The 24,258-nt window shown below is 34.9% G+C and overlaps 3 protein-coding genes across 3 annotated transcripts; all 3 read left to right on the forward strand.

Annotated features, from left to right (window-relative positions):
• Positions 1-831: 831 nt before the first annotated feature.
• Positions 832-9,450, forward strand: LOC106664653 (40S ribosomal protein S3a-like). The gene is made up of 6 exons (XM_014390577.2): positions 832-990; positions 1,234-1,337; positions 3,625-3,821; positions 3,889-4,014; positions 4,081-4,242; positions 9,247-9,450. The coding sequence occupies exons 1-6, from the start codon at positions 929-931 to the stop codon at positions 9,382-9,384; spliced, it is 789 nt and encodes a 262-aa protein (XP_014246063.1). The 5' UTR covers positions 832-928; the 3' UTR covers positions 9,385-9,450.
• A 3,598-nt stretch (positions 9,451-13,048) lies between these two features.
• On the forward strand, positions 13,049-18,444 carry LOC106663421 (40S ribosomal protein S3a-like). The gene is made up of 5 exons (XM_014388243.2): positions 13,049-13,255; positions 17,500-17,603; positions 17,673-17,995; positions 18,051-18,212; positions 18,267-18,444. The coding sequence occupies exons 1-5, from the start codon at positions 13,194-13,196 to the stop codon at positions 18,402-18,404; spliced, it is 789 nt and encodes a 262-aa protein (XP_014243729.1). The 5' UTR covers positions 13,049-13,193; the 3' UTR covers positions 18,405-18,444.
• Positions 18,445-18,602: 158 nt separating this feature from the next.
• LOC106663430 (40S ribosomal protein S3a) lies at positions 18,603-23,157 on the forward strand. Its single transcript, XM_014388254.2, has 6 exons — positions 18,603-18,795; positions 22,017-22,120; positions 22,179-22,375; positions 22,445-22,570; positions 22,628-22,789; positions 22,847-23,157. Exons 1-6 carry the CDS (start codon positions 18,734-18,736, stop codon positions 22,979-22,981), a joined length of 786 nt encoding a protein of 261 aa, XP_014243740.1. The 5' UTR covers positions 18,603-18,733; the 3' UTR covers positions 22,982-23,157.
• Positions 23,158-24,258: the final 1,101 nt, after the last annotated feature.

Consider the following 24,258-nt stretch of genomic DNA (forward strand, 5'->3'; position numbering starts at 1 on the left):
AGAACAAAGAATACTGCTGCAAAATAAAAAAACTTTCGTTATTAGTTTTTTTTTTAATTTTATTTATTCATTCTATGTTTATTTTTGTAATTATTAATTTTTCTTGAAGTTCGCCGTGGACCATAGTTTGAGAAGTCCCAGGATAGACAAATGTAATTAACTAGAGAGGATCAAGTGATGAAGTCGAAAACATTCAGTTAATAAATAAAATTCCATGCTGCAATACATAGTCAACAACATACAATACAAATAATAACATGTCTTAAATTATTGTGATTGTTTGGAGATCATCACGACCTCAAAATAATAATTAATTAACGGTCAATAAATACTACACATTAAATTAGTACCTTATATTTTATTTTTTCATTTCTTTAATTATTATTTCTTCTTGATTGTATATATTCTATTCTAATATTTTATTGTAAATATTAGTTATACAATTTTTACATCTTGTACATTTAAAAAAACTGTGGTTGCCTGATAAATAAATAAATAAAGGAAGAACTTTTCCCCTGAAGACTGTCAAATGTAAATCCAATATTTTCCGATATTCTATCAGTAAAAATTGTATTTTTCATCAATTTATTTTAAGTAATTTATACAAATGTAATATTTGAACTAAAAGTATCAAAAATAAGTTGAACAACAAATTAGTTTTGTGTAGTTTTACTTATTATTCGTATGTATTTTTTGTCATTATTATATTAAGTGCTTATTTAAAAGTTAATTATTTATCGTTGATCTATTAGAGTAAAATAAAAAAAAAAAGGGAATGGGATTTTTTTCGGTGAGCCGGAGGGAAATTATTCTATTCATAGCGTTGGTCTTGGTACGGCGGCCATTTATTTCAGTTCGTACCTCGTAAGCCCTTTCTTCTGAAGTAATACAGGAGTAACGTTAGTCTGTTACTTCCAAATTTGGAATCATGGCTGTTGGAAAAAACAAAGGACTGTCGAAAGGTGGAAAGAAAGGAGTAAAAAAGAAGGTGTAAGTAGATAGTTTTTAATTCAATATTTAAATCCCTTCTACAGCTTAATAAACCATCCATATCTTCCCTGAAACCATTCCGTCTCTAATGTAATATATACAATTGTAGCATGTATTAAACATGCAGTTTATTGTTTAATATGAAATATCGTTTGTTTGCAAGGTTGATTTACCCTGACTAGGGATAATATTAGCCGTTAAACGGTATCCCTCCACGTGGTCTAACCTAGTATTTGTTTACAGGGTGGACCCTTTCACGAGGAAGGACTGGTACGATGTCAAAGCCCCGATTATGTTCAAAAACCGTCAAGTCGGAAAGACTCTTGTCAACCGTACCCAAGGAACTAGTAAGTCTGTGCAAATCATGTATAAAATGGGCTAAGCCGGGTGGCTGGGGTGTGTTAATTATATCCTTCGTAATTTTAACTTTTGAAACTTAACTAGTGTCGTGTTGGGCAGTAGCCTCATTCTATAGTCGGAATCATGGAGCGATATGATTTTTGAACGTGGGAAAACGGGAGTGCGAATAGCTAGCAACCTAACAAACTTAGTCATTCACGATGATTTTGTTTTTTCAAGCCGTTATGGGTCAGTTTGGGGTTCCATTCTGGCTCATGGATAGATCAGTGGGTACAACATGGCTGGAACAATGAGGGCGTAAGACAAAAATTAACTTTAGACGCTTTGAAGATAGTGCACAATATGTCGATGATCTCGCGGTTCTCCTTCTGAAGAATCGAAAACTCCAGCATTTTCCCTCCTTTTTTGCCATTTTTCAAATATCATGTAATCTATTTGATTCTCAGTGACAAATGAAATGGCCATGGAGAGCTTTAGTGAAGATATACTTCATTTCATCGTATTAAATTCACTAGTTTTCGTGGTCCGCTTGACCAATTAATATCTTTCAATTAAGGTTTTTTGTTGAGATAAAAAAAGTCAATGTCACAAGCGGGCTAGATACGCTGCTACTCGACCACTTGAGCTATCGTGACTTCGATCCACTCGATTGAAAAATTCAAAAGGTGGGGTTGAGATGGGAAGTTAGTGTCTGAAGGGATCAAAGTCACGATAGCTCAAGTGGTAGATAGCGGTGTATCTAGCTGAAAGTCGTGGGTTCGAATCCTGCTCGTGACATTGATTTTTTTTTTATCTCAACTAAAACCCTTAATTAATTGAAAGATAGTGAATATATATTAAATAAGTACATTTTAATCCCTAATTCAATACAATTGAACAGTTATATGGTTACTCACAGGCCACTGATTAATATAACAAAAAATACAATGCGTGATTTAAAAAAAATTACAATATAAAATATAGTACAAAATAACAATAATATTAGTACTGAAAAGTGAAAAAGCTGCTGATTTACACCGTTTGAATTGTAGTGCTGCCTCCCCTTCCCTGTATTACCCCACTGATCATATTTTAATTACTTATTTATCAGCCTCACAAATAATAATTTATACTTTTGATATTTTCCAAATAAATTTGAGATCAGCCTTTTCAATTAAGCCATTGAGAACAAAAATTCATGGAGCGGTATGATCTTAATTCTGATCGGCATTTTCGGGCATTACGCTAGGAGGGAAAATTTTTAACTAGTCATTGAAACTGTCCATACCTCCAAATCTACGTGTCACATGTAAAGCTTGATACGTAGAGACTACTGTGTTATCATATTATAAAAACCTCTCTTTAGCGGACATTTCCCCAAAAGAAACCATAAAAGTAGTTACATGACCTTTAGTAGAGGTTTCACTGTAATTGTACAGCCTTAGCTAAAATCAATGTGGTGCTGGATGTATTCAGTATTATTTACTCCAAATCTCAGTTAAGGTTGTGTTGTATTCACAGTGAAACCACACTTGCCCACACCTCGTTGGTATGCTGATTTTCCATGAACCTCACCCAAATATTAGCATTTGAAGGGAAGAATGATGACTGCTTGAAGAGAATGTCCATGTGTACCTAGGGTGAGTACTCCAAATCAGATGACGAATGTGGTGAGCAATATCAGACAGTTTGGTTCAAGGGGTTGCCAAATGACCGGGTTATGTTTGGTATTTGATTGTACTTACAAGGTTTCAAATATTTTCTGACAGAGGTCCTACAACTGCCGTCAATATTTGAATGTTGTTAAAGTAAAAATCAGTCCTCTAGATAATCGTAGTATTGAAACCAGAAAAGATGGTTGTTGTTCATTTTATGTCCAAATGGCAATAACAAAAAAACTTCCTAGTCAGTCATACCAAGCCTTAACCCGACTACTAGTCATAGCATCTATCAAAAAGCTTAAGTCATCAATTGCAATCAGCCAAACAGAACGGCATAACTCCAACATTGATCCCAATACCGTATAACCAGTATGTTTTAAATTCTACCATGACATGATCTTTGCTATATTTCTTAAATTTCTTCAATTAAGCCCTTGGTATCTTCTAAGTTTCTTGAAGATTTGTACTCAGCAGTTAATTTTAAAATTCAACTTTTTGCATTGTCTGTCTACTTTTGAAAATTTCTATTGTATTAATCTGTTATCATTTTTGTTGAAGTATGGATTCATATTTTTTCATTGTTGATGGTGTGGTAAGCGATTTTTCATTTGTTAACTTATAATTTGTTTTATAGAAATTGCATCTGAGGGTCTGAAAGGTCGTGTTTTTGAAGTCTCCATTTCTGATCTTCAAGGAGATCCTGATGCCGAAAGGTCTTTCAGGAAATTCCGCCTTGTGGCTGAGGATGTACAAGCTTCAAATGTCTTGACTAATTTCCACGGGATGGATTTGACCACTGATAAGCTAAGGAGCATGGTGAAAAAGTGGCAGGTCCGTTAGAACCCTCTTTCTTGTCAGTAAAATTTGATTTTTTAAATATTTATATATGTTTCTTTAGACTCTTATTGAAGCAAATGTTGATGTCAAAACCACTGATGGTTACCTTTTAAGAGTGTTCTGCATAGGTTTTACCAGCAAGGATCAAATGTCCGCAAAAAAAACTTGTTACGCCCAACATAGACAGGTATGGTTAACGAAAATATTACCCAAAGGTAATTAATATTAATTTTCAATTTTTGCCCATTTTAAGGTTAGAGAAATTAGGCACAAGATGGTGACTAACATTACCAATAGTATCAGCACCTGCAATCTTAGGGATGTAGTAGGCAAACTCATTCCAGATTCTATCGCCAAAGACATTGAAAAAAATTGCCAAGGAATCTATCCTCTACATGATGTCTACATCAGAAAGGTATTCTAATTTTACTTATAACCAGTTTTTACTTGTCCTATTCATTTTCATTTTTGATATTTCTGTTTGAGTTCCATCATTAAGTATTTCTTTTATATTTTTAAGTATGTTGGTATATATAAGTATAGTGAATAATAAGTGGTATATTAAGTTTTTTTCATTAATAATTTTAAGTAAAACCTTTTGTATAGTTTTGGACTATATACTCATCTCTGAAGTAATTCAATTTGTTAAGGAATATACTAATTAAACGTTAAACTGATACAATTTCAGTAAAAAAAAATGGTGTGTAATTGCAGGGTAAAATCTAAACTTAATGTGTGCAGTTATTAAGTGCCGAACCACAAGATGATGCTCTTTTTCTCTGGTTTACATTTCATCTACAGTATATTGGACTTTGTATTTGTATTTGAAATGTATGGATCGTTCAGTTTTAATTGGAAATTATGTTTTTTTTTACCGCGTGCCAACAGCCTCTGTAGATTATCCAAAAAATTGTATTATAAGAAACGTCTCTGCACCCTTTAGTTTGCTTCTACTGTATAGCAATTGAAACAGTTTTCCTGATTAAGCAAAAACGTTTGAAGGAAAAAAAGAATGGGATAGAACAAGATCAGAGTTGTTTTATTCGATTGAGAACTGATAAAAAGAGAAACAATACCACCAAGGTTTGCTTATCTTATCTTGACATCATTCATTTAATTTCTCCATGGAGATCTTTCTTTATTTTATCTTTATTTTGGTTGGTTCCAAGTCTCTTGGCCTGCTTAATTTTGCTGGTTTTATCTACCACATGTTTCTTTATTTAGCCATTTTTAGGCCAACATGACAACTACAAAATATGTTCGATAAACAAAACCGGTGAGAGTAGACAAACTCAAAAATATTTAATTGAATATTTTTGACTCAGAGGAATAATGTTGCTTTGTATCACCTAGTAATGATTAGCAATGTTATCACGTTTTTTAGGGAATGTACTAAATTAACGCCAGTGCATTGCAATATTGAAACATGTAAACTTTACAATAAGGCATCATTTTTTGTTGTCTTTTGTTGGTTGACAAACAGTGATTTACATAAAATAAAAGAAAAAAATATATATATTTATAATTCCAATTGAATGCCAAGAATTTGCTTTCTTTCTTGAATAAATAATTAGCAATGTTATCACGTTTTTTAGGGAATGAACTAAATTAACGCCAGTGCATTGCAATATTGAAACATGTAAACTTTACAATAAGGCTTCATTTTGTTGTCTTTTGTTCGTTGACAAACAGTGATTTACATAAAATAAAAGCAATAAAAAATATATATTTATAATTCCAATTGAATGCCAAGAATTTGCTTTCTTTCTTGAATAAATAATTAGCAATGTTATCACGTTTTTAGGGAATGTACTAAATTAACGCCAGTGCATTGCAATATTAAACATGTTTAAAAGAAGAAGGCTTCATTTTTTGTGTTGGCCTCTGATCATAAACAAATATTAATAAGCAACCTTAAAGACTCATTGTGGGTCTGAGTGAATAGTATGGTGTCAGCCTCTGGGCTCACCAACCCTGAAATAATTTACTGTGATATTTAGTATCACTCACTTTCCTCTCATAAGTAAATATTCCATTGTTATTATCTTTCCTAAAGTTACAAACTTTCCAACCACATATCCTCTTATTACCCATTACATTTCAGGCCCATTACAGCCATCATCCTTAAATTAATCTTTAATACCCACCCTAGATACCCATAAAATTATTTCTTCTCACCAATTCAATCTCTGTCCTCATCATTCCATGGTACAGCAAGGTTTCAGAGTTGTTAACACATCTCATTTGTTCTAGACAATAAAGGATATTGCTTGAATGCGTCCCATGATGTAGCACAGGCTCTCGGTAGAGCCTGGCACTCAGGAATACTTCATAAAATTAAACTTTTTTTTCCACTCCTTAAGCCAGGAACATACTTACCCGATGCTACCCGACACAAATCCAAAGTCCAATTTTCCATTTGATTGTATTACCCCGTGCACATCTGCCCGATGCTATGCAAACGCTGCCCTACTCTATGCTCTGCGATCACCACTGTCCAGATTTTTGTCGGATCGCATCGAGTGCAGTCAAAGACAAAAGAACAGGACACTTAAATTTTTATTTAAACTACATGTATTATTGTCGTTATATTAATTACAACAAACTTATTTTAATATAAACCTCGAGATAAAAAATTCATTAGTTATTTTTAAAAAACTTAATTTTAATGATTTGGTGGAAAATTGATCAAAACACCAGAATACCATTTTTTTATATAATGAATTTAACTAACAATTTATTACATGGTTATGCTTATAAAATTTAACTAAAAATTTGTTTCATGGTTTTGCTCATACAATTACACCATTTTCATCGAGTAGCGTCAGACCCCAGGACACTCATATTTTTTGTAGTTTATTTCAAACTATATATATGTAATTTTGTCATTATATTAATTACAACATTCTTACTATCTACATCTTATTACATGGTTGTGCTCAAAATTATGCCTTAAGAACAAAAGAGGCGTTGCGATTATGATGCATGCTGTGTGTGTGACTGTATGTGGTGTGTGCTTGTGTCAGGCAGATGTGCACAACCTACCAAAACATGGCAAGGCATCGGGTAAGTGTTCCCGGCTTTACCTTATCCTAAAATTCTTTCCAACCACTGCGAGTGAGGCAATGAATTATCAAATATCAAACCGATACAATCCAGTGTGTCCCACAAGAAAATATTCTTGGTCCCATCTTTTATATATTTATTAGTATAGTGCTGACCTACCTGTTCATCCTAATACCATGGTCACCATCTATGATAAGCAGTTTTGTCCTGTAACTAATCCTACCCAAGCTCCCTCCAACATCAAGAACATCTTGGAGGACTGAATGTAGAAAAATGTACTCGGTGTCAAAACCTATTTCCATTCATGTCAAATACTTAGGACTATACCTAGCCCGCAAACAGACATCGAATCCCTGCACAAGACTTAAGAGACAACTTAACAGAAGACAGACAATTACGAAGACCTTCTAGGACTGAAATCCTTCTTGACCACCACAGCTAAACTTAACTTATACAAGAATTATGCAACCAGTTTGTGCATACAGAGTGGAACTGTGCAGTTCTATCAAATCATCAAAGCTCACTATCCACAATGACCTCAACGTTCCTTTCATCAATGAACTGATATTTTCCCAATTACAAAAGTTTCACACCAACCTTAGAATTTTTCCACTTTTTGTAAATTATGGTTCTACTCACAGATTAATCATTTACAAAAAGTGGATCTACATTCTTATCCCACTTTCATAATAATAATAATAAAAATTTTAAAAAACGCAAGTGAAGACAGACAGAGTTCACTGACTCGCAGACCAAACCCCATCATTTACCTTTTACACTTTCCCATCCCGAGAACCCATCACATCATCTTAATCAGTGATGGCATCGAGACCTTGTCCCCATCACACTCAAGTGCCAGCATTGCTGGTTTCTCATGGCATGTGTCCTCTGTGTGTAGCATTTGGTCCAATTGTAAATTACATTTTTATCGGTGGAGCATGCAATTATTCAACATTGTGGTTAATTTCAAAACTTTACCTTAAGAATAAGCAATGTTAACACGTTTTTTAGAGAATGTACTAAATAAACGCCAGTGCATTGCAATATTAAAAATGTTTCTTACAAGAAAGACATGATTATTCATGTTGTCCTCTGTTAGCAGACAAACAGTTATTGCCAATAGAATAAATAATTATGCCAAATCGATTATGATATTAACATCACATGCGTAATGTGTAGTTAATTGATTGGCTCTGTGTTCATTTTCATAAAGTAGAATCAATAGATAAAAAGTAATACTGGTAAGAGACGGCGATAGCTAAGTAGTTAGGGAGTGTGATTCGTATTTGCCATGTAGCAGCAGTTCTGTGTCTGAATCCCAGCTAAGCCCATGGTTTTTTAATTGATTGTAGTATGTTGTACATTATACTACTTTTTATCTAATGTCATGGTTGAGATGAAAAAGTTGGTGTTATATGAGGGTGATTCGAACTCACACACACGCTTGACTTCACTTGAAGTCACAATAGCTCAAGTGATTAGAGCAGCGGCGTATTGAGCCAAAGGTTGTGGGTTCAAATCCCTTTCATGACATTAACTTTTTTATCTTAACCAACACTAGATAAAAAAGAATAATTAATTGAAATAATTAAATAGGTCATTTATGACTGCTAAACATAGATGGATTAATAGATTATAAAATTTTTTGTAAGCAGTTCTGGAGAGAAAGTATATTTTTTCCCAAAAGAAGCACAGTTACTCATTACTTCTTCTCAAAATGTTGAAGTAACGTAAAACTTGTGCAAAATAAATTTTGTCTAATTTCAAGGGAGCTGCCATATCGATTGATGAGGTGTGCTTCTGAGCAATGGACAAACAAAGGATTTTTATTTGTATCAAGAATCGCTGAGTTACTCTATAGGGTGAACCTACTTTTTTTCCAAAGAAGCACAGTGACTCATTATTTCTCCTCAAAATGTTGAAGTAACGTAAAACTTGTGCAAAATAAATTTTGTCGAATTTCAAGAGAGCTGCTATATTGATTGAGACGTGCTTCCGAGCAATAGACAAACAGTGGATTTTCTATTTGAATCAAGAATTGCTGTGTGTTACTTCTAGAGGGTGAACCTACTTTTTGAAGCACAGTTACTCATTATTTCTCCTCAAAATGTTGAAGTAACGTAAAACTCGTGCAAGATGAAGTCTGTCTAATTTAAAGGGTGTATACATAATTTATTTGAGATATGCTTCTGAGAAATAGACAAACAGTGGATTTTTTATTTGTTTCAAGAATCTATATTTTTTGTTCAATTAAATTAAGTTTGTGTAAAATTATTTTTAAATTATTAATTGTTTTAATTTATTTTTTGTTCAATTTAATGATTTTTCACTAAATGATAATGAAAATGTGCAGGTAAAAGTGTTGAGGAGACCGAGGTTCGAGTTGAGCAGACTTCTCGAGATGCACGGTGAGGGCAAATACACCGACGATTCTGGAAACGTTGTCACCAGATCGGACACCTACGAACCACCTGTACAAGAATCTGTTTAATTATTTAAACTTTTCATTGTACATTTTATAAAAAATATAAAATATAGTCAAAAGAACTCACCCATGGCAAGACTTATTATTTCCAATATATTTGGTAAATTGATAAATCCTAAATTTTAATTCCCATTCAGAGACCCACTACTTCCTTAACTTACCTCTTATGTAATTAATTATAGGTAAGGTATTTCCTGATTGTCTCTTTGCAATGTATACCACATGTGGTTTTATTGTGTACAAAACAACGGCTTACCTCTTTCTAGATAGAGGTCCATAATTTGGTGTTAATTGGCATTCTTTAATAATATATTAGCTTTAAGCCAGGGATACTATTTGGACAGGAGGATGAGTTGTGGTGGGATGTAGACATTGCTGTGTGCATTTGGACGGAAAGGCATTTGGCTTGGATGCTTGGACCATTCACTTTATTGCCTCTGAATCAATTGAAGGTCTCAAACAGAATTGTTAATTATTCTTAACTGTTTATTATTGTAGAATAGTGCAACATGATCTCAAGCTCAGATGAATTTGAGGTAGAATGTGCTGTTGTCCTTTCTACAACAAAAAAATTTTGGGTGCATCAAATAAATCAAAATGGAAAGACCTTTGGTGAGTATCATACTTTAATAAATCTATAAAGACAAAAATTGTTTTTATATGTATTAATAGGATGGCCAGAGAGCAATTTGAAACTACATGGAAATATTGGAGAAAGAATAAAAAATATAGATACGAGTTGTTGAAGAGCAATCTGTATATGGAAAAGAGCTATATTCTTAATATAAGCAATTGTTATTTCTAAATAAGTTAGTAATAACATTAAATAATGTTAGGACATAAAAACAATGTTTAAAACATTCATGTATTAAATTTTAATATAATACTATTTTAAACATTTTCATTCTGCGAAGTACACTACAAAAGCAGAAATTAATCGACAACACTCTGGATCAAGGTATGGACAGTCATTGTTACAATCCTTGGCTATGTTAGGACTGAGTCGGTCTTCAAGGAATTTGAAAGCCCCTGTAAAAAACTTAAATATGACAATCTGTTGACTTATTATGTTTTGCCCTGATGACTTCTTAAAATAGGTTGAAAGCTTGGCAGTAACAACTGAATTTGCTTTATTCTTCAAGTCCGTACCGATGCAGAGTGTTTGTGAATGAAAAAATGGTTGATATTTCTAATACTGAAAACAGAACTTAATCAAAATCAATTGAGGAATTCAACCATCCATCCAACAATTCCTTATTGTGGATTGGGCATTGGCATAATTCCATTTTAATAATGATCCTAGTCCCTTGGCGAATGCACCGTCCTGGACATACTTAAATAAAACATCTGTTTCATCTAAAGATGCAGGATTCGGTTATTCACCGAGCAACAATATTCAGTGCTTGCCTTGTTCAGCTAATTGTCAGTTTTCTTGTTCATTTCAAAGTGCACGAATTTTCATGAAATAGCCGAACTCAAAGCATCCAAAAATTCGAAATCAACTGTAATAATCAATCAACATTTATTATTTACAGCTATTTATTTTTTAATAATAAACAATTCCTAACAAGTAAAGATGTTTTAATAATGAAAGAACAGCATAGCATAATTTCTGTTGGCACAACTTTAGTCTTGGAGTTCCTTGATATGTACCAAAAATTTGGAACGCTTCCCTTCTGAATTATAAAAATCAGAAAGAGTTTTTCACGAAACAGATCGAAAGTAAGTTGGGCAACAGTACCTGTGACTGGTTTGTGACTAAATTTTATAGCTGTGAATAGTGAAATTTTCTAACGAGATTGCTAATTTAGCTTTTTACAAATTTTAAATTTAACAGTTTTTGAAAGATTTAGTTTTTTTATCAAAAATTATATTGAGTGTTGTAGAAGGGTTGTTAGAGGAAATTTAACTATCTTTTCATTGTTTTTTCCCCCAAAAAAATGAATAGTTCAAGACCTACAAGTGATTTATGACTGTAGCTAGTTGAAAAGAAAAGCATAAAATGTTGAATGAATATCTGCTAAAGGGTTAAAAATTGGACCATAGATATACAATTTTTTTTTTTTTTTGCATTTGATGTGTAGAAGCACTCGATAAACTTTGTTGTACAAGTTCCGAATCACCCTGTATACAAGTTAAGAGTTTGCCCAGGAGACAATAACCAAAAATTTGGCAGGAAGTCAAGCAAGATTGTTATAACTGAACATAGTTGAAAAAATTGGCTGTAACATTTATATACAGAAGCTGGTTCATTTCCTTCTATGCCTTCATGTCTGAGAATCTGTTTTAAGGTAATCTTGTTTTGCTCTCCCAGAGTCATTTTTGTCGTGTTTATTGTAGATATTTTGTCCAGTTTTTATGCTTTGGTTATTTGCTATATTTATTGTTTATTTTTTATGTGTTCTGTTTCATTTTAGTCTCTTTTTGTGCTTTTTTATTGGGTTAAAGTTTGGAAATAAAGTTTGCCAAGGGCAAAAAGTTGGATTCTAGATTAATCCCATTCCTTTTGTCACACTGTCACGACTTTTTTCCCATTTGGTATAAAATTTCTGCACTTTGGTTCGATGTAATTAAAGGAAATGGTACAATGCTAGCAAACTTATTTAACTAAGTAGTTATGGAATGTGCTTAGCTGTACAGTGAAAATTTCTAACGAGGTTGCTAATTTAGCTTTTTTACTCATTTTAAATTTAAGTTTTGAAAAATTTAGTTTTTTACTATAAATTAAATTGAAAGTTGTCGAAGGGGGGCCTTTTTAGAGTTAATTTAACAATTTAGTTGAGAATTGGACCATAGTTCATCCAAACTTGTTTTGCATTTGAGGTGTAGAAGCACCCGATAAACTTTGTCGTACAAGTACCGAATCAGCCGTGTACAATTTAAGAGTTTGCCCTTGTGACAACTACCAAAAATTTGGCAGGAAGTCATCAAGATTGTTGCAACTGTGCAAACTTGAAAGTTGCTGACCAACAAAAATTGAATGTAACATTATATACAGAAGCTGGTTCGTTACCTGTCAATTTAAGTTTTTGAAAGATTTAGTTTTTTTTATCAAAAATTAAATTGAGAGTCGTAGAAGGATTATTAAAGGAAATTTAACATCCTTTTCAATGTTTTTCCCTAAAACAATGAATAGTTCAAGAGCTTCAAGTAGATTTATGACCAAAACTGTAGCTAGTGGGGGGGGGGGCATAAAATGTTGAATATCTGCGAAAGGGTTTAAAATCGAACCATAGATCATACATTTTTTTTTTCTTTTGCATTTGATATGTAGAAGCACTCGATAAACTTTGTCGTAGGAGTATCGAATCACCCTGTATACAAGTTAAGCCTTGTACAAGTTAAGAGTTTGCCCTTGAGACAATAACCAAAAATTTGGCAGGAAGTCAAGCAAGATTGTTGCAACTGGGCAAACTTGAAAGTTGCTGACCAAAAAAAAATTGAAAATTGGATGTAAAATTTGTATATAGGAACCCAAATTTTGTTTATAAAACATGCTCAGCGTTCTATAAAGCATCTAATGAAAATAAATTCTAAGGAACAGAATAATTGTTGTGTTTTTCGTAAGTCATTTCCGTTTGACGACTGTGGTTCCAAATTTCCAGAAGAGGGCGAAATCATCGGGACGACCAGGGAGCCTCGCTGGAACTCAACAAGTGGTGGGAGAAGTGAAAAAGAGAAGAAGAAGGCCACACGCCAGGGCACACGTTCTCTTTCGGATTTCTCAAACGTGATTTTACCATTTGTACAGGTTTTCATTTAAAAACTTTTTTTTTGTCTTTTCCAAGTGGATATTTTCACGAGACTAGATTGAAATGGCTGTCGGAAAGAACAAGGGTCTCTCGAAAGGAGGCAAGAAAGGTCTTAAGAAGAAGATGTAAGTGATAATTTTTTGGTGCACTTTACTATCAGTATACTGGATCATAACCCAGAAATTAAAAATTAACTGCCTGGCTTTTTTCGTATTATGATTTTTTGATATATAAGTAATTAAGATTTAAATAATTTAAACGAATCTGGCTAATTATTACCTTTATTAATTAATAAAGCACAAAATAAATATGTTCACTTCAATTTTTTTTAAATTGGAAAATATTTCGTTGGTCATCAACGTCATGAACTTTATAACTAAATCCTTTTGAAGACTTTCGGTAAAAAATGTGCGCTTCGTAAGAGAATGCGGGGTGCGTGCATGTGCATGTATGTTCGGGTGCGTGCATGTGCGTGTATGTTCGGGTGTGTGCATGTGTGCGTCAGTTCTATCAAGAGCTACCCATACGATTGTAAGATGAAAGTAAATTACTTTGAAAACTTTTAAATTATAAGTTTAAGTGTAATTATTGTAGACTGTATTGCACCTTAGAAGTGTGACATTTGTTGACTTAAGTCAATGTGGTTGTCAATTCCGAAAACCTGCTGACAACCACACTAAGTCAACAAATATAACTAAGATGCAAATGCCCTGAGGATGCCCTTTTAAAAGCCGAAAGCTTGGCAAGTGATTGCAGTTTCATTCTTCTTTTTTGACCATATACCAAATACATCTTACACATATCATGGTCGATAATTCCATATAGTCATAAATTTAAATTATACTTTTTTTTCTTTTTAATTGAAAAATACTTCATTGGGGAACCAACTTCATGTACCTTAAAATTAGATCCGTTGGAAATCATTCGGAAAAATATGCACAACATAAGAAAATATGCTATGTTGCATGTATATGCACATTCGGGTGCGTCAATTCTATCAAGATCTAAAGATAAAAGGAAATCATGAAATGAATTAAAAAAAAAAAAATGAATGAAATGAATCACTTTGAAAACTTTTAAAATAAAAATATAAGTATTTCATTTTGAAGTATTTAACGTTTCTTAATTGGATTATATTTCGTTGAGTTATCAATTTCATTAACTTTATAACTGTTTGAAGCTATTCGGAAAAGTACGCGCATAGTAAGAGAATAAATGTTATGTTGCATGAACGTATGCACGTTTCTGCATATTTGTGTGTGGGTACGCGTGCATATGTGCGTCAATTATCATCACATGGCTGTCAGATTTGATAAATGTAAATTACAATGATCGATAGTCGTTATTGAACGGCTCATAATTTTATTAAAGAAAGACGTTGCTATGTCCGATCCTTCTTCCTTTTTTGGATTTCGTTTAGAGCCTAAACGGACCAAATCTAATTAACAAGTTGACTCTCCTGTGGCACATGAGAGGATCAAAGCTAAACAAAAACAAGAGCAAGGGCTTAGCAGGGGCGATAAAAACAACCCCACGGCCTTAGAAAAACTAAACCTACAACCATTGCTAAAATTTATACAAAGAAGCGCTATGAAAACGCCAAAAACAATTAAATTTCAGCAACAAATAAATAAGATCAGACACCCCCTAAAAATGGGGACTGTCTATATGATCACGGAAACATTTCTACATACTATAAAGTCTCAACAAACTACAAAGTCGAAGAAGAATTCAGGAAGACATCAGATTTAAATACCAAATATCTGGGCATCATACTAGATAAAACACTAACATTTATGAAACACATCGGCTCTACCATCACGAAGGCGACGCGAGCTTTGATGGTGTGCAGAAGAACAGCAGGAAGGAACTGGGGGATGCAGACCGGAAACCCTGCTATGGATGTACACCGTGATAGTAAGACCTGGGCTGACAAAGCAGAACAAGTAACTAAAAGGAAAGAACTCACAAAAATACAGAGACTTGCATGCATCTGCATAACGGGAGCAATGAGAACATGTCCTACAATTAGCATGGAAAAAGTACTGGGATTAATCCCCCTACACCACATGGTAATAAGGACAGCGCAGAAAACCATCATTAATTTAACCAAAGAGAAACCTCCCAACAGGAATAAAACTAAAATAGAGAGATAGCAACAAACTATAGAAAGACCATCCGATACTCGTGGCTCCGAGAGACGACATGAACTGGATGTTTGAATTTAACCAAAACGTCCGAATAAACCTGGGTACCAAAAAAGAATGGGAACGAGAGGGAAACAACTCTTTCAAGAATGGCACCATCCTTTGGTACACAGATGGATCTAGGACAAGAAGGTACAGGGGCAGGAATATTTGCACCTGGAACCAAATACTCAGAACCCATGGGAAAACACACCAGTATCTTCCAAGCTGAGATTCATGCAATCGAAGATGTACCCAACTCAACCTAAGTAAAGGGTACAAAAACAAGAATATAGCTATCATGTCTGATAGCCAAGCAGCCATCAAAGCACTAAGTTCAAATATCATTAGTTCAAGGAAAACCAAACTAAACATATTAGGTACGTAGAATAAAGTCAGCCTCTGCTGGGTCCCAGGACACATGGGAGTAGAAGGCAACGAGAAAGCGGACACACTTGCAAGAAAAGAGGCTCCTGCACCGCTGATAGGACCTCATCCCTTCTATGGCATAGGAACCCACACCATTAACGAGTATCTCAGACAGAAGGACAAAAAGAAAATGAGGGAACTTTGGAATTCACTCATTGGACACAGACAATCGAAGAACCTTCTAACCAATTTTGGAAGGAAAGAAATTACAGAATGAGTCAAGGGAAGCAGGAACAAACTGCGAATCCTAATAGGATTCCTAACACGGCACAGCAAGTTAAATGGACACTTAAAGAAAATTGAATAATCCAAGATACCACATGCAGATTCTGCAAAGAGGCAGAAGAGAAACCACCAAAAGAAGAGCTACACTAGCCCGTAGGAGGAAATGTTTTGGGATGTATAATGTGACCATAGAAGAGCTTCAACCATTGAAACCGGGCCTACTAATCAAGTTTCTTGATGAGATAGGACTCACCGATTGCTTTAGGCAGAGCAGGGGGATACAATAGCTCTTAAAGGGCGCAGCATACTACACCCCGGAACTATATCTACATCTACCCCCTAAAAATGGGGACTGACTATATGATCACCGAAACATTGCTACATACTAAAAATCTCAACATACTACAAAGTCGAAGAAGAATTCCGAAAGACATCAGATTCAATGATATAGTATACAGATGGCTCCAAAGCAAAAGAAGGAACCGGATCGGGCGTGTTGGGGCGTAAAGTTCAAAATATGAGCAATCTATAGAATTGTCAGTGAATGCATCCAAAATCTCCTAAACCTAGGAAAACACAAACTTAACAACATCTTGCGTGCCAAGAAACAAAGGTGTTCTGGGTAATGAAAAAGTAGACAAACTAACCAGGACTTGAAGACCAACCATTATCACAGAATCTATAGTTGAGATAAGAACATCTCTTAATAGAATGTCCTCCATCGAAGAATGGATCCACAGAAAACAAAAACCGAAATAAAGAGGTAAAGCGATTTGGTAAGCGATAATAAAGCGACGTCCGTTTTTAAATAAATATCGCTATATTCGCCTATATTTTTACATTGGAAATGATTCCAGATTTTCTGAGCCCGCTGATACTCTTCTTGATTAATCTCGGTTGCCGTCAATTTACTATTGAATTTATCAATGGTTGGTAACTAGGTTTCATTTAATTTTTCCCAGCTATAAGCACGTTGACCTTATGTACAGAGGTGCTGCAAGCTCATTGGCTGCAGCATGGAAGGCGAGACCATTGTTGAAGCTCCTAGTGGATAGCTTGTGGTGGTCACCACATCAGGACACCAAGAAGAACCAAAAAAATAATTGTAGCAATATCAGTCAATGACCTACTTCGTAAGAGAAAGATCGAATCAATCCAATAAGCTAGAAGGATGTAGTGCTTGGGAATACAAAACCCCCACTTCCTAGCATTCCATCATCAGAAGGATCACCATTATTCACTCTTCTTTCACTTTTCAGGCATCTACTTGGAGGTATTTTGTTTGTTTGATTAAGAAACCCCTTGGCTTTGTATCGCAATTTGGGAATCCACCCTATCTGCGGCCGTCGGAGGTCTTCTTCCTTTACAGCTTGCAGCCTGGCTCCTTCCAAGAGTATTAGCTCTTTCTCGAGGGCTGTTACCCATACTTGTATGGATTTGTCTGCGAATAATCGACCTCCGACCATATATAATATGTTATTGTGCAAATCATTTATCAAAGCAGGCTAATTGTCTGTCTTTTATTCCAGTGTCGACCCATTTACGAGGAAAGATTGGTACGACGTCAAAGCCCCGAAAATGTTCAAGAACCGCCAGATCGGGAAGACCCTCGTCAACCGAACCCAAGGAACAAGTCAGTACTTCCATAAAAAAACGGCCTAAACAAAACAATTTAGTGAACCAGATTGATGCCCATGTTTAGAAATCGCATCGGAGGGCCTGAAAGGTCGTGTCTTCCAAGTGTCCAGCTCTGATCTTCAAGGAGACGAATACGCCGAATACTCTTTCAGGAAGTTCGCCCTCGTCGCCGAAGACGTCCAGGGTAAGAACGTCCTCACCAACTTCCACGGGATGGACTTGACGACGGACAAGCTGAAAAGCATGGTGAAGAAGTGGCAGACCCTCATAGAAGCCAACGTAGACGTGAAGACGACAGACGGTTTCCTCCTTCGAGTCTTCTGTATTGGATTTACCACCAAGGACCAGATGTCTCAGAAGAAGACTTGCTACGCTCAGCGGATGAGAGTACGTCTTTTAAACCAACAAGAATTATTTTTTTTACATTTAAACTATTTTTAAGGTGAAAGCGATTAGAAGTAAAATGGTAGCTAGCATCACAAAAGAAGTCAGCGGTTCTGCCCTGAGTGAAGTAGTCGCCAAATTGATCCCGGATTCCATAGCAAAAGACATCGAGAAAACTTGCCAAGGGATTTATCCCCTGCACGACGTTTATATAAGAAAGGTATCGACTTTTTTTTTAGTTTTTACATCGGATTTAAATTATTCGTTCTTTCAGGTTAAAGTTTTGAAGAGGCCGAGGTTTGACATCAACAAACTATTGGAACTTCATTCCGAAGGTGTCGTCGTGGACGAGTCGGGTCATACCGTCTCGAGGACGGACACCTACGAACCTCCTGTGCAAGAATCTGTTTAATGTATTTGTACATTAACTAAATAAAATCGTTTTCTTTTAATTCGTTTGTTTATTTATCCAACGAAAGCCCTCTCCCCGTTGCACTTCATACATCAATTTATTAAAAAAAACTACCATTCTCCTACACCATTAACCGATTGTTTTCCAGATTATCCAATTGTTTACGACGCTTAACCAAATTGTAAAAACACGTCATAATCTGTTTTGTTTGAAACCTGAACTTTGCCGGATATCCGTTTGCTGTTTCTGCCGAAAATCGCGGATAAGGTTTACAACTGAAAAGTTCCTTATTCGGCATACGATTTCCTAACGTATCAGGCTGTAAAGTTATGGCTGTAGGGAAAAACAAGGGACTTTCCAAAGGAGGAAAAAAGGGAGTGAAGAAGAAGGTGTAAGTGTTACTTTTTATCAATTAAATTTGATTGTCTTAAATTTTTAACTTATTTTTCACCGATAGTATTTAACCCTTTGCCCGGGTAGATGCCGGCTTTTAAGCTTTAACATTTCTCGACTTTTATTATTTATTACACACAACTATTTTGTAATTTGCATTACGTATTTTTATTGTTTTATATTTGTACAGCAATTACAATTAATAATAACCGAAAAATCATAATTTGATCCTAATAATAAATTAATCTTTCAGTAACCCTAACTTTTATTTTAATTACTTTTCGATTTATTTCTCATTATTACTTTTACAACCTAATTATTGAAAAACAATAAACTGACGTTATGCTTAAGATTTAACGAATAAAATTAATATTAATAATTAAGTTGTTGACAAGATTATGAATAGGCCATACAAGAATAACGCACCTTTTCCTTTGTAGAAGTCTTGAAGTATGTAGACAATATTTTGGCATTTTCAGACCTGTAGTCTTGAGGAAAAGCAGCGGGCACTGTTCCAGTACTTCAGGGCTATAGGGATTTTTAAACGTATATAGTGTTTGTGATTTATGTCAGTTTATTGAAATGAATGTAATTTATTAGCATGAAAGGAAGGGATTAATTAACCGAGGAATATCTAATACTCTGGGGTGAGTGTGTGACGTCTGGAGAGTAAAAGTAAATTATTAGGCGAGAATGGAGTGGGTTCAACCTTGTTGCAAGGCATATCGAGTCTCTGGGGGTGTGAATGTGACCAGACATCTGTTTATGACTTTATATAAATAACTAGCATTTTATAATATTGTCATTGTATACGTATAAAAGCAGAGAGTTAGTAACCAGATCGAGATGCTCAAATGGCTGCAGTTTAAAACAAAACACGCACTAAAGAAAAAGAAAAATAAGGGAAACATGCAGAGGGCTGATGATGACCTCAGCTTTTTGTCATCCCATAAACCTCCCACTTTATCATTATCAAGTTTGCTTAAATTCGGTAGTTTTGAAGCAGCTTGGTTATCTGATCATCCTGGTCTTAATTTTTATAATTGTCATTACATCCAACATAACTAAGTGAGAGCAACCTATGTACAAAATGAAATCTGCAGAGCTTGATCATGTTCAATTGTCTACCTGACAAGACGCCTTGGCAAAGCCTGGCAGGGAATGGTACTCAATTTTGAGAACCAGCTATGCCTGTTGGGCAATGTTGCCATGTTAGCCAAGTTGTCTTTACCAAGCTAAGTTCTTGGAACTTAGATAGATATATGTATGCTGGTTTTCACCTTATTTTCATAGACTGGCAAGGGTGTGGTGTGCTGGGTATAGGGACGGTGCATCTACAACCTGGTTGCTCCTGCTTACATGATGGTACTACAATTTGAAACACGCTCAGGGTGAATTGAAATGTTGAAGGCTCTGCCAACCGATTCTCTCAGCACAGTTACTGCTATTATATTTTGAGTTGGAGTATCTAGCTAAAACAGTGATGGTTGTCCAAGCCCCCAGACAGTCTGGATGGTAATGATAAGAGAATAAAGCAGCTAAGGCTGGGTTGTCCCACCTAATCATCATGATCCGGCTTGCAGAAACTAAAAATTTCCTGAAGTGTGGATGGTTTATGTCTTACCAATTGTTTATGCTGGACGAAGGTTTTTATTTTAGATATTTAAATTTGATTTTGAAAATTTTTATTAACTTTGAGCTCCAGACACAAAGTTATTGAAAAAGGAGCAAACCGCTCTGAAACCTAGAGTGTAAAGAATAAAAAGGTGACAGAACATCAAATTCTTATCTGGCTGAATATAATCTCTCTACATTTTAATTTAAAAAATAGTGAAAATAGTTGAAAAATGGCAAAAGGAGGGAAAACTCATAAGGTGGGGTTGAGATGGGGAGTTGATGTCCGAGTGGATGAGGTCACGATAGCTCAGGTGGTAGAGCAGCGGCGTATCTAGCTGAAGGTCGTGGGTTCGAATCCCTCTCGTGCCATTAACTTTTTTTCATCTCAATTAAAAACCTTAATTAATTAAAAAATAGGTTCAAAAAGAAATGGCAGCGCCGCCACCGTCAGATTGTCAAAAGCTCATATGTATCGAGCATCCTTGGAGGATCTGAATTCTAAAAGCTTATCCCATTCGTTTAAGAATAGGTCATACGAGATTGAAACATGGTCACTTACTTCCAGGCCAGAACATGCCCATATGTCCAGCAAGAAGAGAAAGGGTGTCCGACATGTTCCACGTAATTGATGGGTATCATTCCTTGGCTCCATATAGAGTGTAGGCCACCTGTTATGAGAGTATGCTGGATCAAAAATGCTTGCCAGCAATATTTTGGTCCTCTTTTCCAAGTTTTGGGAGAAGCAGGAAGCAGGGTTCTTTTATAGTATATTGTACTGGTAAATTTCTTGTTTTGTGTACATTAAATAAATGTATTTATTAGCGGTAATGTGTTGTGTGAGAGGGCTGATAGAAGAATATTGTCTAAACATCCTAATTGTAAATAGAAAATAATTGGTTGAATTGTGAGTGTTTAGATTTAAAAACTGGTGAGTAGGGGGCTGAAATGACCTAGTTGTCAAACAGTCCATGAAGCTCTATGTTTGACAGCAGGGTGGATAAAACTGAGGTCTGACACCAGACTATCAAAGCCAAGATAGGTCATTCTCACGGCTTGCCGGTAATTTACTGTAAATTACCCAAATTGCCGGCAGGTCTCAAGAAGTCGTAGGTTTGATTATTTTTACATTGTATTCAATCATCTTAGTTATTTATTCCTGCTAGTTTTGTATGTCAAACGCATTTTGATAATTTTTGTATTACCCACAGTACAATATCTGGTTGTACTGTGGGTAATTTTTGGTCTAAGACCATAATCATTAAATATGATGAAATGCAACTGACAGAATGGGATGATGATAGACAATTTATCTACAGATTTCACTATCTCACAAACTAGCATGATTTTACTAGTTTCATTGGTTTAATAATTAAACTTCCAACCATATTTGATTATAATTTATGAAAATATCAGCGCTTAAACAGCACAGAAAAACCTTAAGGTGATATTTTCATTGAAATTAGATTTTTTTAGATGATCTGTAGAAAGAGATGAATTTTTTTATTTTATTTATGCACTCAGCACATTTTAAAATAAATAGAAGCACAAGTTGGCACATGAATACAATTTTTTGTTTTGCCAACATTCTTCCAATTTTTATAGAGTGGACCCGTTCACACGCAAAGATTGGTATGATGTTAAAGCCCCGTTGATGTTTAAAAATTTCCATATTGGGAAAACACTTGTGAACAGAACTCAAGGAACTAGTAAGTAGAATGGGGCGTCCAGCCAAGACTCAGATTTATCACTGAGATTTTCTTTTAGAGATTGCATCCGAGGGCCTCAAAGGCAGGGTTTTTGAAGTTTCGACCACAGACCTTCAAATGGACACAGACACCGAAAGACTGTATAGGAAATTTCGTCTCATTGCCGAGGATGTTCAAGCGAAGAACGTTCTCACAAATTTCCACGGGATGGACTTTTCCACAGACAAACTGAGGAGCATGGTTAAGAAATGGCAGGTAAATTGAAACTCGCCTTGATTGATCTGGTTTGAATATAATAAACAGAAGAAACTTTCAAAATTTTAGACTTTAATTGAAGCGAATGTGGATGTTAGAACAACTGATGGTTATCTTCTTAGAGTATTCTGCATTGGTTTCACCAACAAAGACCAAATGTCTCAAAGAAAGACTTGCTACGCTCAACGAAAACAGGTGAAAAAATCAAAACACTCATTTCAAACTAATTAATTTACTTGCTATAAATTTTAGGTCAAGGAAATTAGAGGAAAAATGATTTATAACATAACAAAGACAGTGACTAATAGTAATTTACGTGATGTAGTTAATAAATTAATTCCTGATTCAATTGCTAAAGACATAGAAAAGAACTGCCAAGGAATCTATCCTCTTCACGATGTCTACATCCGCAAAGTAATAAATTATTTAATTACATGTATAGAATTACCACTTAATTATGTGTTTTTCCAGGTCAAAGTCTTAAAAAAACCACGATTTGAATTGAGCAAACTATTAGACTTGCATGGGGATGGAAAGGTTGATGAATCTGGTGTAAGAGTCTCAAGACCGGACACTTACGAACCTCCAGTCCAAGAATCTGTTTAATTTTCATTTTTTCAATCCGTGTTTTCATAGAATTTGTTTTTTTCGTTCAGTGTTGGTGAAACTATGGATTTTGCCAATTTTTCTTTTATTTGTGTTGATTTTGTCGGACCTTTTGCATTGTTTTTGCCTATTAAAAAAGAATAATCAATAAATGAGATTTTAAGTTCATAGTTTTATTAATTGTAAATTCTTGCCATAATTTTAAACCCTAACACCTCTATACTTTTTTCCAATAATTGTGTATATTTAAAAAATTGACTTATGAATTGTCTACTCGATTTAGCAACAATTTAATTAAATTTCAGTAAAGAAAAAACATGGGGCGTTGGGAGCCAAAACAATTGTGGCGTTGGCAGGTGCTCTTCTCTGTAAAAGGTCACTTGTTCGAATCCAGGGTGGTGGATTTGAACCAGGGACCTTTACCAGTAAGGATGAAGTTATGGACTAGCAATTTTTAATTGTAATTGATTTAGATCCTCTTATAAGTTTGCCAAGCTTTCAGCGTTTATATTTCACCTTTTTTTTAAACCGGCACCCTAAGGGTTCAGATCTCATAATTCAAATACCCTTGTTTAAAATAAATAAATTTAAAAATTCTGTTGGTTTTACAGCTTGTATACCGTAAAAATACACCAGCACCCTAATGGTTGATATGATCACTGCTGTTGCAAATCGCCACTTAAAAAATAAAATTAAATAAAAACATTAAACAAATGCACAATAAAGTGCACTATAAAACAGAAGACATACAAAATAAGAAAAGTATGTTAATAGTCCTATAAAACATGCACCTAGCAAGGGAGAAACCAACAACCACCACCAATTTCATACATAGAAAGGGTTAAAACATGCCAGGTTCTCAGCTTGTGGGGATCCCCTTTTCAATGGATAATAAGCATAGATAGTGCACTAAATCACAAGAAATAATACTAGTCAAACTTCCCACAACCAGTCACTACACGGGAGTAGGATTTTGTCCACTTATATGTTGAACATATAGAAAAATGATTAGGTATCATAGATCAAGTGAAGGTAAAAAATGAATTGAAACAAATGGACTTCTATGTGTGGACACTATGGCGGTCCAAAATATCAGACATCAAAGATGATTGAGCACCCACCATCCAAAAAACAAATATCAGACCTCGCCTTTGGGTAAGACTCCAACTGAAAGGCTGAGAGATCGTCATATTCAAAGAGAAGAATGCCCTGTCTTAAACTAAACTTAACTAAATATTTAAATGCCTTCGATGGAGCCTCTCAATAAGGGCTCTATC

This window comes from Cimex lectularius, unplaced genomic scaffold (assembly GCF_000648675.2).
Source record: "Cimex lectularius strain Harlan isolate CLEC.00 unplaced genomic scaffold, Clec_2.1 scaffold150, whole genome shotgun sequence".
Lineage (NCBI taxonomy): Eukaryota > Metazoa > Arthropoda > Insecta > Hemiptera > Cimicidae > Cimex > Cimex lectularius.

Coding starts and splice junctions, on each gene's coding strand:
- LOC106664653 (XM_014390577.2), top strand. CDS start 929: ATGGCTGTTGGAAAAAACAAAGGACTGTCGAAAGGTGGAAAGAAAGGA. Junction 991..1,233: donor AAAGGAGTAAAAAAGAAGGT/GTAAGTAGATAG, acceptor ATTTGTTTACAG/GGTGGACCCTTTCACGAGGA. Junction 4,015..4,080: donor GTTACGCCCAACATAGACAG/GTATGGTTAACG, acceptor GCCCATTTTAAG/GTTAGAGAAATTAGGCACAA.
- LOC106663421 (XM_014388243.2), top strand. CDS start 13,194: ATGGCTGTCGGAAAGAACAAGGGTCTCTCGAAAGGAGGCAAGAAAGGT. Junction 17,996..18,050: donor GCTACGCTCAGCGGATGAGA/GTACGTCTTTTA, acceptor ACTATTTTTAAG/GTGAAAGCGATTAGAAGTAA. Junction 18,213..18,266: donor ACGACGTTTATATAAGAAAG/GTATCGACTTTT, acceptor TCGTTCTTTCAG/GTTAAAGTTTTGAAGAGGCC.
- LOC106663430 (XM_014388254.2), top strand. CDS start 18,734: ATGGCTGTAGGGAAAAACAAGGGACTTTCCAAAGGAGGAAAAAAGGGA. Junction 22,376..22,444: donor GCATGGTTAAGAAATGGCAG/GTAAATTGAAAC, acceptor TCAAAATTTTAG/ACTTTAATTGAAGCGAATGT. Junction 22,571..22,627: donor GCTACGCTCAACGAAAACAG/GTGAAAAAATCA, acceptor TATAAATTTTAG/GTCAAGGAAATTAGAGGAAA.